We start from the raw sequence: 13717 nt of genomic DNA on the forward strand, positions 1-13717 counted from the left end.
CCAACAGAGAACAATTACGAACTATAAAAACTCCGCTAACTTCATCTGATAGGTTTTTACTGCATCTCTCTCTTCCGATATATCGAAATGGAAAACCGTCTACATGCCGGCATCGAGCATATGCGATGATCCTCTAAAATATACAGGTATTTATCCATTGGAGCAGGTGGCCAGTGATCGACGACATTTGCTCAGACCTGCGTAAAGTTTCATCTCGTGTACTGTACAGAAACATCTCCTACAGGCTATCAGTCGCAGGAGAGGGCTCCTGTTTCATTGTTTGATACACCACTTTTTCTGCTGTAGCACGCTTTGTACAATACCATATTTTTTTTTTTTTTCCCGCCACGACTTTGGTGTCTATGTCAGATTCTAAACTGACATTAACACGTTTTGGTCCATTTGCTCCCCCAGAAAACTAAACACCACACAGTGTGAATCATTTTGGTGCTGCTCATCCCACGACACACCCACACACTGTGAGATTGAAATAAAAGTCAGTCACAAAATATGGAAACTGTAAGGGTTTGAGACATTGTGGAGCGTTTCCAAACTGCTCTCCAAAGGCAATTGACGATCTCTACATTTAAAGTCGTTATTCACTGTGATGGGGTAGCTGCTGGGGCTGTGTTTCGTTTGATTTCCTCATATTGCTGCCATGCACGCGATCACTGTATCGGTGTTAACCATCCCCAGAAGGTGTTACCTCCTCCACCATGACTCTTACCCCATCTCAAACAAGTGATGTCTGTCAATAATTATGTGACAATCAACAGTGTATGACTGTTGGGATGAAAAAGACACGATCGATGTACTATAATAATAAGGATGTAGGTTTTAGTAAGTACTGGGAGATGAAGAAGCTTGCACAGGATAGAGTAGCATGGAGAGATGCATCAAACCAGTCTCTGGACTGAAGACCACAACAACAACAGTTGATAGTGCGATCAATTTTAACAATTTTGTCATAATTTCAACATCGACCAATGACGCTGCAGCATGCACACCATTTTCTGTGTCATTGCTAAACAGCCCCTCCACTACTTTGCGAGTACAATTGCGAATGTAAGTAAATGACTGTGCGGTAAGTTTATTCATTGTTAATTCTCGAACATACACACCAAAGTTTACCAGTCAGCGACCTACATATCTCTAACACTTCGGTCACAGTGCATAATTTAGGACCTTTCTTTATGTGGGTGGGAGTCACAGAGCTTTCTCGCATTCTTAGGATAAAGTTTGAGACTGAAAGATCTCGCATTGTCTTTGACCAACGCTCCCTGCAGCATTGGCACCTATTTAATCTGCAGCTGATGAGAAGTAGACGGCTACGTTCCACATTTAGTGTAGAAACAGTGTGAACCGGGATTTAACTGAGGTCCCACACCCATCCAAGAGCATAAGATATCTCCAGATCCGCGAATGTTGAGGACGTTAGCACCCCATATCAGTGTATAGTTGATATAAATCTGTTGTGACGTTATAACAGACGGTTGAGAACAACAAACGGGTGGTTTTTATGCATGATGGAGCTCCAGACGGACAGTGTTTGCTGCATTTTACGTAAATCGACTGTGCTGTCAATTCTAAAGTATTGTTCTAGTGTCTGGGGTCATTACGAAGAAGGTATTGGTAAGCGAGAACATAAACACATGCACTCCTAAAGGCTATAAGGTTCTGCACTTAGAAAACTCTATAATGTTACGTTGTTGCAAGTTTCTGCTACACGTTTGTCTCTTTCTTTGTAAGAGGCATTCTATAGTATAATTTCTGAACCATGATCGGATGTGAATAGGGGGGCTTATACACCTCTGGAAAGCTATATTGTACAAGTATCACAAGGAATCTATGTTTAAAGAAAGAAGTTTCTCATTTCACAGTTTATCATCTTAGTTTATCGTAGAGAAACCTGCAAGGAGAATGTATGTCATGTGTTGGAAATATATTTCTTACATTGGGATAGTAAGAGTGTTGCGTTCCATATGACTAATAGGTCGGAAACTGCAAAGATGGTGTTCTTAACCGTGCATTTCTTATGGATGTGGGCTGTAGAATCCCTTTGCAGTTAGCTTCAAATGTCGGTTCTCAATAGTGTTCCTCGAAGAGAACATCGCCTTCCCTCTACGGATTCCCATTTGACCTACCTTTTTTTTTTTTTTTTTTGGTCATCAGTCTACTGACTGGTTTGATGCGGCCCGCCACGAATTCCATTCCCTTGCTAACCTCTTCAACTCAGAGTAGCACTTGCAGTCTATGTCCTCAATTATTTGCATGACGTATTTCAATCTCTGTCTTCCTCTACAGTTTTTGCCCTCTACAGCTCCCTCTAGTACCATGGAAGTCATTTCCTCATGTCTTAGCAGATGTCCTATCATCCTGTCCCTTCTCCTTATCAGTGTTTTCCACATATTCCTTTCCTCTCCGATTCTGCGTTAGAACCTCCTCATTCCCTACCTTATCAGTCCACCTAATTTTCAACATTCGTCTATAGCACCACATCTCAAATGCTTCGATTCTCTTCTGTTCCGGTTTTCCCACAGTCCATGTTTCACTACCATACAATGCTGTACTCCAGACGTACATCCTCAGAAATTTCTTCCTCAAATTAAGGCCGGTATTTGATATTAGTAGACTTCCCTTGGCCAGAAATGCCTTTTTTGCCATAGCGAGTCTGCTTTTGATGTCCTCCTAGCTCCGTCCGTCATTGGTTATTTTACTGCCTAGGTAGCAGAATTCCTTAACTTCATTGACTTCGTGACCATTAATCCTGATGTTAAGTTTCTCGCTGTTCTTATTTCTACTACTTCTCATTCCCTTCGTCTTTCTCCGATTTACTCTCAAACCATACTGTGTACTCATTAGACTGTTCATTCCGTTCAGCAGATCATTTAATTCTTCTTCACTTTCACTCAGGATAGCAATGTCATCAGCGAATCGTATCATTGATATCCTTTCACCTTGTATTTTAATTCCGCTCCTGAACCTTTCTTTTATTTCCATCATTGCTTCCTCGATGTACAGATTGAAGAGTAGGGGCGAAAGGCTACAGCCTTGTCTTACACCCTTCTCAATACGAGCACTTCGTTCTTGTTCGTCCACTCTTATTATTCCCTCTTGGTTGTTGTACATATTGTATATGACCCGTCTCTCCCTATAGCTTACCCCTACTTTTTTCAGAATCTCGAACAGCTTCCACCATTTTATATTGTCGAACGCTTTTTCCAAGTCGACAAATCCTAAAAAAAGTGTCTTGATTTTTCTTTAGCCTTGCTTCCATTATTAGCCGTAACGTCAGAATTGCCTCTCTCGTCCCTTTACTTTTCCTAAAGCCAAACTGATCTTCACCTAGCGCATTCTCAATTTTCTTTTCCATTCTTATGTATATTATTCTTGTAAGCATCTTCGATGCATGAGCTGTTAAGCTGATTGTGCGATAATTCTCGCACTTGTCAGCTCTTGCCCTCTTCGGAATTGTGTGGATGATGCTTTTCCGAAACGCCAGACTCATATATTCTACACACCAACGTGAATAGTCGTTTTGTTGCCACTTCCCCCAATAATTTTAGAAATTCTGATGGATGTTATCTACCCCTTCTGCCTTATTTGACCGTAAGTCCTCCAAAGCTCTTTCAAATTCCGATTCTAATACTGGATCCCCTATCTCTTCTAAATCGACTCCTGTTTCTTCTTCTATCACATCAGACAAATCTTCACCCTCATAGAGGCTTTCAATGTATTCTTTCCACCTATCTGCTCTCTCCTCTGCATTTAACAGTGGAATTCCCGTTGCACTCTTAATGTTTTTTACCACCGTTGCTTTTAATGTCACCAAAGGTTGTTTTGACTTTCCTGTATGCTGAGTCTGTCCTTCCGACAAACATATCTTTTTCGATGTCTTCAGATTTTTCCTGCAGCCATTTCGTCTTAGCTTCCCTGCACTTCCTATTTATTTCATTCCTCAGCGACTTGTATTTCTGTATTCCTGATTTTCCCGGAACATGTTTGTACTTCCTCCTTTCATCAATCAACTGAAGTATTTCTTCTGTTACCCATGGTTTCTTCGCAGCTACCTTCTTTGTACCTATGTTTTCCTTTCCAACTTCTGTGATGGCCCTTTTTAGAGATGTCCATTCCTCTTCAACTGTACTGCCTACTGCGTTAGAGAACTTCAAACGTATCTCGTCATTCCTTAGTACTTCCGTATCCCACTTCTTTGCGTATTGATTCTTCCTGACTAATGTCTTGAACTTCAGCCTACTCTTCATCACTACTATATTGTGATCTGAGTATATATCTGCTCCTGGGTACGCCTTACAATCCAGTATCTGATTTCGGAATCTCTGTCTGACCATGATGTAATCTAATTGAAATCTTCCCGCATCTCCCGTCCTTTTCCAAGTACACCTCCTCCTCTTGTGATTCTTGAACAGGGTATTCGCTATTACTAGCTGAAACTTGTTACAGAACTCAATTAGTCTTTCTCCTCTTTCATTCCTTGTCCCAAGCCCATATTCTCCTGTAACCTTTCCTTCTACTCCTGCCCCTACAACTGCATTCCAGTCGCCCATGACTATTAGATTTTCGTCCCCCTTTACATGTTGCATTACCCTTTCAATATCCTCACACACTTTCTGTGTCTGTTCATCTTCAGCTTGCGACGTCGGCATGTATACCTGAACTATCGTTGTAGGTGTTGGTCTGCTGTCGATTCTGATTAGAACAACCCGGTCACTGAACTGTTCACAGTAACACACCCTCTGCCCTACCTTCCTATTCATAACGAATCCTATACCTGTTATACCATTTTCTGCTGCTGTTGATATTACCCGATACTCATCTGACCAGAAATCCTTGTCTTCCTTCCACTTCACTTCACTGACCCCTACTATATCTAGATTGAGCCTTTGCATTTCCCTTTTCAGATTTTCTAGTTTCCCTACCACGTTCAAGCTTCTGACATTCCACCCCCCGATTCGTAGAACGTGATCCTTTCGTTGATTATTCAATCTTTTTCTCATGGTAACCTCCCCCTTGGCAGTCCCCTCCCGGAGATCCGAATGGGGGACTATTCCGGAATCTTTTGCCAATGGAGAGATCATCATGACACTTCTTCAATTACAGGCCACATGTCCTGTGGATACACGTTACGTGTCTTTAATGCAGTGGTTTCCATTGCCTTCTGCATCCTCAAGTCGTTGATCATTGCTGATTCTTCCGCCTTTAGGGGCAATTTCCCACCCCTAGGACAAGAGAGTGCCCTGAACCTCTATCCGCTCCTCCGCCCTCTTTGACAAGGCCGTTGGCAGAATGAGGCTGACTTCTTATGCCGGAAGTCTTCGGCCGCCAATGCTGATTATTTATCAAAATTTGGCCAGTGGCGGGGATCGAACCCGGGACCGAAGACGTTTTGATTATGAATCAAAGACGCTACCCCTAGTGACTGTAATGTAGATGAACAAGTTGCACCTGTGACAACCATCCTTTTATCTCCTATTGTTTAGTTGACTATAGACCCTGTTGTGTTGGCGTAGGAGCATCGCCTTAAGGAGGCAGCCAGATGGTGAAAAGCAGAGTGCTGGATCGTTCTCTGGATTGGTGTGGTTGTGCTGGTAGATTTCCTTTCTGTGTTGCCTAGGAGCATCGCCTCAAGCCAGGCCATGTGTCGTGAGCGAGTGCGGAGGGTAGCGGAACACCTGGTGCGGCCAGCGGCCTTAGAGAAGTGGTAGTGATGGTGCGAGATGCTCTCTAGAGCATCTGTCTGTTTGAAGAAGCATGTGCCCTGCCTGTAGGTGGATGGAGGGAGGTAGGGGTGACGGGAGGGGAGAGGGCTGTGGTTTTCGGCAGTTTGTGACTGTACATCGAGCAGAACTCACGCCCCCTTTGCAGTCTTTTAGGATGACGATTTTCCTCAGTAAATGTGCTGCATTATGACCTATTCATTGAGAGTGCTGGTTTTTTCAGGACAATTTATAAGTGTAATTAGACTGTGCAGGCACCAGCGGGAGGGCGTTATAGCACACGCGCGCTGTAGTCTTACTGACAGCACGCGTCTGTTGGTGCGCCAGCCTAGCGCCGAGCCTTTTCGAGCGGGTTGCGTCACCGACACGCTAGGCGCTGAGCGGGCAGTGCGGCATTATGTTTTCGAATTTTTTCAAACTGTTGCATCCTTGAGCCCCCGGTTCGCGATGTACGTCTAGCGGTTACAGAGGTTAAAGACCACACTTTATTAATAATTATAGTACAATGCAATGTCTCCAGTTACAGTTATATTATCTGCAAGTACACCAAGTCGTTTCATCCATACATTATTAATAAAGTGTGATTCTTGAACTCTGTAACCGCTAAGTCCGTTATCAGCGCCTTACGTAATCAAGGTCACTCGCTCTGTATATAAACGGGCAGTGCACGCCAGCGGAACCATTCCACTGTGAGCTCCACCTGCAATAGCATTGAAGCACTATGCCTCGTCGACGTGTGTATCGTCAACGCCGCCACCGCATGCCAGTCTACAAACAAATTATAAGCCTCGAAAATAAACTTGGAGGCAATGGAACAGCTCAAGCAGTAATCTTAAATGGACCTATATTCTTCCGAGGCTGCAGAGTTAATTTTACTATGGATGTCGCTACTGGAAATGCTGGTAGTGGTTGGTTTACCCTAGCCATTGTTCGATGTGAAAACGTTTCACTGCCTGGACTTGTGACAGTTGATATTGGCTTCGATTACCTAGGTAGCAGGATGGTTTTTGAATAGGTGTCTGTAATGAACTCCGACGTCAAACGGCTGGAGATACTGTATGTTTACAGGTAAAGCACCTCTTAAACTCCTCTGTGTCCAACACCAGCATTTCGTCAGATGAACGTATTTCCCGCCAAAAAGAATAAAGATAGTACCTTACACACCTGCCTTTTTCCCACCAGCTTTTAGGTGTAGGATAGTGTTTGGAGTGGTATTGCGAAACTTTTTCCCAGCAGGATAATATCTTTTGTATGGCATCGTCAGTTTTTGAGTTGTATTGCGATTTTACGCCTGAGAACAAACATGCAGTTTGGTCATTTAACAGTAAATGCTGGAGCTGATGTTTGGTGCTTGAAAGCCACGTGCAGTTATTAGGAAGAGGAATATCTCGTAGCACTTACCAGGGACACAGAACGCTGGGCCCAAGAATTTCTCAGATTGGTATGCAGACAATGCGTTCGGTCGATGAGGCGAAAAAGCAGCCTACCTTAACCTACCTGTTAGGTTCCTTCTTGCCTCATCACGCCCCGGAGGACATGAGACAGATCTAGGTCGCCTGGCCAACACGTTACGACAGTGTCGTAAACGCCATTTGTGAACAGATTGCAGCCATAAAAATTTGCGAGTTTTCACGATCACCATGGACCCGACGCCATCGAGGGAGCCGCCAGGTGGTGTCGTCCCTCTGCCTACAGAGTTTTGGGGAAGCCTCAGGCCTTCAAAATAATTTTAGAAGGAACGCAACATTTACGACGGCTCTGAAATGATGTGCGTTGGGACGCAGAAGCACTTCTCTTAGTTTACCTGGGACCCCTGTTCGGACACGCAGTAACGTTTGGCCCATCGAGCTGATGATCTCTACGATAAATGTGCTGTTCACTGTAGAGCTATACAGAAACTCACACTGCCTAAGCTGGCCATGCGAATATAAAAGTCAGATCTCAACGTCTCCTCCTCTCTGTATGGGAATTTGCGAGTGCAGGATTGGCTGCTTCTCTTGAATATGGAAAAATATTGTTATTTTGATTATTACTGGCCACGGAGTACAGCTGACATGTTAGGGGGAATACATGGGGTTCGTGGAGTCTTTTGATTAGCACGAAACGCTTGTGGGGGTGGTTGCGGGAGTGCTTTTGGGAGTTTACTGAGGTTTGATGGAAAGTCAGGAGAGGAGAAACTTGGTCTTCTGATATAGTCTCTGGTCTGGAGAGGATTATGGTCTTGTTATTAGTGGATTGCACTTGGGGGCACTTGTCCTGGGTCTAACTTCACACTGGTATTGGTCTCGATTGGGGAGCATGAGATGTACTGACAGTTTAGACCTGAGTCATCTCAGGCAACTCACTGTGCCGAGGGCAGTCTTATTTGTGACAGGTTTGATGCTTTGATATTTGATCTTCTTGTGCGTACTGCAGCATAAGTGAGTCAAATTGGTCCATGGTACGACTGGCGAATGGGTGTGTCACACGCTGGAATCTGCCGAAATCTCAGGGCTCTATTAGAGAGTGACTGCAATCCGCCTAACAGTTCGCCAGCCGCGACTTTGCGTATTTCGTGCCTCCGATAGAGAATTGCTGGCGCCACACATCGCTGCGCTGCAGAGGCTTAAACCAGGTCCGTCACCTGAGACAGGCTGCACATAGAGAAAGGTGTATAGCATTGCTACTCTGGCTTTTTAGTGCAGACAGAATCACAGTCTCGCCACTTGTTCTCAGCTGCACCAACAGAGTACAACTTCCGTGAGTAACAAATGCATCAAAGTCTGTTCAGCATCATATAATTTCAGATTGCGTTATCCATATTTTGAGCCAGAGTAAACAGTTGAATCAGACAAACCTTAGTACTTGCCAACCAGCCGACATACAGGGGAGTGTTAAGTATATGTTGTATATTTGTGCTGCCATCATTTCATGTTCTATTTTGTCACAACGCTTAACATATATTTTTGTCCTATTTTTAATCAATAAACATGTGGTATAATTTTTATAAAAAATCAATCCTGTGTTGCTGTATTCGTCACCCATCAACAATTGACTAAAATAACGGCTTGGGTCACCATTCATTAATATTATTTCAGCTTTCAAGTTCATTTACATTCAGATAAATGTAATAATCCTTAATGCAGGCTATCTACAACAAAAGCATTCAAAGAGCAATATCAATTTATCAGGTGCATGAGGGAGGTAGTCAAGGGAAAGGTTTACAAGTAAAAGTGATTGCTATCAGGGCGTAAACTCGCAGACGTCTATCGCCTTCCAAAACATACTGCAAATCCACTGTATTCTTGGAAGCTGACTGCATAGGAAACCTTAGGCATCAATGGGACAGGTGCAATGGTTTCTCATGCATTTTTACCGATGGAAAAAGCTTTGATTGCTCTCACGTTACTCCCCGGAAGATGGGCCTAGAATAATCGGTAAACGACTCTAATTTTGAATGACAGTATGCATACGCATGCACGTTAGTGACATGTTCATAAGAACACTCAACACAGAATATACTAAACTAATGCAGATAGCTACGAGAGCGTCTGCACACGATTATATGAATTTCGTGGAAGATAACAGAAGACCAGTAAGCATGTTCGTAGATGATAGTGTTGAATAAATGATAATCGCGTCGACAGAAACCTGCTGCGAAAGCAGGAGGGCCTGAAGATGATCGAAGCTTAGTGTGGGAACTAGCAGTTGAGACTCAACATGAATAACTGCAACAAACTGCTCAATAATGCGCGCAAAGGCACATTACCTTTTTATTGGCGATAGACGATCAGTCTCCGGAAATAACAAAAATCGTCAAATATCTGAAGGTATGCATCCGGATCTACAGCGGCACATGCTATATAACATGGTCTCTTACAGCCAACAGAGGATTACTCTTACATTTCTGAGAGAAAGAAAGTACCGAGGTAAGTCCGCAACATAATACTTCATTAACATACATGTCGTGAAATGGCCTCAACAGGAGTACCACAGAAACTCAAGCTCGTATTCAGACTTAATGTCACTACTCCATTTCCACACTTACCCTGCTTACCTCTCTCGCTTTCCGAAAGCTTAGTTCGATGTCCTCCTTTCCATCTTTTCCCCTACGCATTGCATGCAAGACACTTTCAACAAGCCTCATCCCCTACAACGGACATTCTGTAAACCAATGCAGTGAACTGTTCTGTTTATTGTAAGATTATCAACATTCTTTTTCGCTTAAGAGAGAACAATATTTTAAATAATAAATATTTTAAATGAGAATGACGTTCAATGGTATGGTCTATTTTAATATTTTTAAAGACATGTACATATATTATCTTTCAACTTTATTTTTACCAAACTATGCTTGTGATTTTTATAAATCCTCTTGGGTGAAGAGTGACATTGCACAGCTGCCAGCCCACTAACTTCACACCGTGACGGGCGTCAGAATGAAAAGACGAATAAAAATAGGGTAAAAGGTGTTGCCTGTCAGAAACTTCAGACAAAATAAAAAAATATAAAATACACAGATTAGATGTAAAATTTGTCTTATGGGGCGCATAGATGACTATGCTGTAGGTACAAGGTAACTGCTCCCCAAAAACTTTATTGCTGACTGTAGCTTCTGATATAAAGTCGCAATCATGCTTAACTAGCCTTACTTTTTCCACAGGAGGCAAAGCGGCGCTTCAACCGGCAGCAACGAGGCCAGGCCCAGGTACGTCCACACAAGCGAATTTACCAGTGGAGACGGTGAGTCTGATCGCAGAGGTGCACAACCTAGCAGCACAGCAAAACCACCGGTGATATGTGACGCCGATCAATTCCACTAGCTCATGAGTTATTGATCTCACGTGCAGGTTACCCCAGGAGGAACGGCCAGTATTCAGAGATACGACAGGAACGCTCATTTGAAGCAAAAAACTACATATGGACATATGAATACTTTTAATGTATCTTTGTTTTTGGGTTACTGGTGCGCAGTTATGTGTCTTAACGAACCAACCTCTTTGACCTTTTATTGCAGCCCAACGTAACCTATTGCTTTCAACCTCTTTGCTTTGGTAATACTTCTGCCGGTTGAACGAGCAGTTGTCCATGGTGTGTTATGAGTGAAATAGCGCAAATTATTGACAGTGTACCAGAGAGAAGCATCGGTTAACAGTGTCTGTACAAGTATTGGCTAAAATGCTCTAACATATACACTGTTGAAGGTTCTATAGTTCCTGTGATGGTAGTGCTACTGCTACTGTCGGAGAATACCTTTGGCACTTTCCGACTTGTCAAATTCACATTCTGTGAAACAAATATTCTTCCAAGTTCCCAATTTTCTTCTGAACGTGTAGTTCAACAACCCCAATCACCTGGAATGGTCGTAATAGTGCAATTAACTGGCCAGCAGTATCACCAGACTTTACGTCATTTGATTTTTGTTTATGGGGATGGATGAAGTCTGAGGTGTGCAAACGGAAGGTGAATACGCGAGATGAACTGCTTGGTCGCATCGTGGACAGTGCTGCCCTCATTGGGGAACGTGTAGAGTAATCCAGACAAACAACATAACATGTTCTCCCAAGAATGCACAAATGCATAGAAGTTGCCGGTGCGATATTCGAACACTAATTGTGAACTATATGACAGCAGCAGTACGACGTGTACGATAACGCATATAGGTGAATGTGTTAAAAATACGTATTGTTCGATTATTACTTTGTAAAACGCATGTTCCAATGTTTACTGTTGTAGATGTGTACACATGTAAATCGACAATATATTGTAAAATACAGGAAATAATTAATAATGTACATCAAATGTGTTCTATCTTGGAAAAACTGGGAAAAACTCGGAATAGGGCGTATCTCCATTAGAATTTTTTTGGCTCAAATGGGCTTTCCTGTCATACCCCTTAATACTGACAATTTGTTCTGGGAAACTCTATATGTTCCGCGTGGTGTGCAGTGTTGAGAAAGAGATGCCTGTGTTCAAAACGTTATTGTGTTCTGCATTGGAAATAACTTACGTGCAACTCAAAAAGTTGTACCGTGTGTAGACATCGCCTGCAGGGAGAACAGCGACCGTTATAAACTAAAATTGTAAAGAAACCGCAAGTGGCATGCAACTTTCCTTTATATACATAAGTCACATGCAGCTTGCCACTACTCTACAACTTTATTCAAAAAGTTTGTTAGTATCACTGACACTGTACAAGCTACATTGTAGAAGAGTAACAAGTTGTTTACTTCGTTTGAGCCTGAAAGAGAATAATAGTGGATGGTTGAGAAGGATACCAGTGGAATCTTGAAGAAGATCCCAGTAGAAGGATCGAAACGTCGAGCAGTGAAGTAGTCTGAAGAGGACTATGACGCGGCCTAAAGACTCGAAAGGTTGTATCCTCAACTTCGTCACTCTTTCGATCTCAAATGAAGTGAATAGCTTGTTACTCTTCTACGAATAAACATACATAGCGTTCAAATGAATGACCTTACTTCCTCATTCAAATAAAATGGGATGTTATTGAAATAGAGCAACAGCAATAATGGGCCCATGATCGAACACTGTATAATGGCAATTGCGATTTATCCCTATGAAGATGATACGTCATAAATGTTTGTATGTGGGGCTTTCGATAAGCAATGCAACTCTTTTTTCCCCCTGAAAGCAGGTTGGTTTTATTCGGGATTCCAATAGACCATATTATTCCTCATCCTTCTGCTTACAAAACAATATTTTGCAACGTAATCTCAATTCAATACGACGGCCGTTAGCCACCTTACTGTGAGGGTCTGTATGCTCGCATGGTATCACTCCACTGGTCGATCTTGGAGCCAACGTCTTGCTGCATCAATAGCCTCCCCATCATTCTACTACCGCTTCCAGCGGAGTGCTCCTTCTTTGGGCAAAACAAATCCGAGCTGTATGGTGGATGAGGAAGAACAGTCCAGTGAAGTTTTGTGAACTCGTCTCGGGTGCACAGACTTGTGTGAGGCCTTACGTTGTCATGGAGAAGTTCGTTTGCACTTTCGTTTCGACGAACACACTGAAGTCGTTTCTTCAGTTTCCTGAGAATCACAATAAACTTCGGATTTGATCGTTGCACCATGACGGAGGACATCAAACAGAATAGTCCTTTCCGACTCCCAGAATACCACCGCCATGACACTACCGGCTGAGGGCACAGCTTTGAACTTTTTCTTCGAAGGAGATGTAGTGGGGCGCCATGGATTTCCGTTTTGTTTCCGGTTCGAAATGATGAACCCACATTTAAACATGTGGCCGGCCGACACTCGGGAGATCGGACTCGTCGGCGCGACCTTGTTGCGATGACGACGGATTCCTCGCACGATGACTCACCGTGCCTTTGTTTGCTGCCATGTCTCCGTAAACATTCTGCAAGTGCCTCTCTATATCTGCGAAGCTCTGGTTTTCCGCCAAAAGAAACTCAGTGGCAGCTCTCTGCTTGGGACGCTCCTTCCTCACAGACGCCATTCTGAAGGTGACGTATAGCGCCGCCACCCATCGTAACTTCCATAAACTGTAGGGGCCAAAGCGGGAATATTCCATAATGTCCCACAACAAATATCGAATATTTTAAACTGAAACTGACTGAGAAAAATGTGTTGCATTACTTCTTGAACGGCCCTCGTATTACTCTGACATCCTACCATAAGTATGCACTCTGTTTCTTAAACAGGAACTAAATCAGGCATGTGCTGAACCATACACTGATCAACCAAAACATTATGACCACTGCCACCGACCTACTATCGATACAAACCAGTCCAAATGATATCAGCGTCACGTGGTACATGTTGTATCAGTGAGCGTGCTGTCCGTGTGTAGAATGGTGATGGCGCGCGATCAATCAGAATTTGACCGTGGGCAGATTGTGATGGCCCTGAGACTCGGCACAAACATTTTGGAAATTGCACAACTTGCCAGGTGTTGGAGAAGTGCTGTTGTGAGTGTCTTTAACACGTGGAGAAACCAAAGTGAAGCGATGTGCAGACGTC

At 43.2% G+C, this 13717-nt stretch overlaps 1 protein-coding gene across 1 annotated transcript in view; it reads left to right on the forward strand.

Annotated features, from left to right (window-relative positions):
- LOC126484774 (probable serine/threonine-protein kinase irlF) overlaps positions 1-13717 on the forward strand; it is a 165474-nt gene that overhangs the window by 15594 nt on the left and 136163 nt on the right. Inside the window, exon 4 of the mRNA XM_050108370.1 lies at positions 10381-10425. Within this exon, the coding sequence (XP_049964327.1) occupies positions 10381-10425 (45 nt within the window). The remainder of the gene's footprint in view (positions 1-10380; positions 10426-13717) is intronic.

Source organism: Schistocerca serialis, chromosome 6 (genome assembly GCF_023864345.2).
Source record: "Schistocerca serialis cubense isolate TAMUIC-IGC-003099 chromosome 6, iqSchSeri2.2, whole genome shotgun sequence".
NCBI lineage: Eukaryota > Metazoa > Arthropoda > Insecta > Orthoptera > Acrididae > Schistocerca > Schistocerca serialis.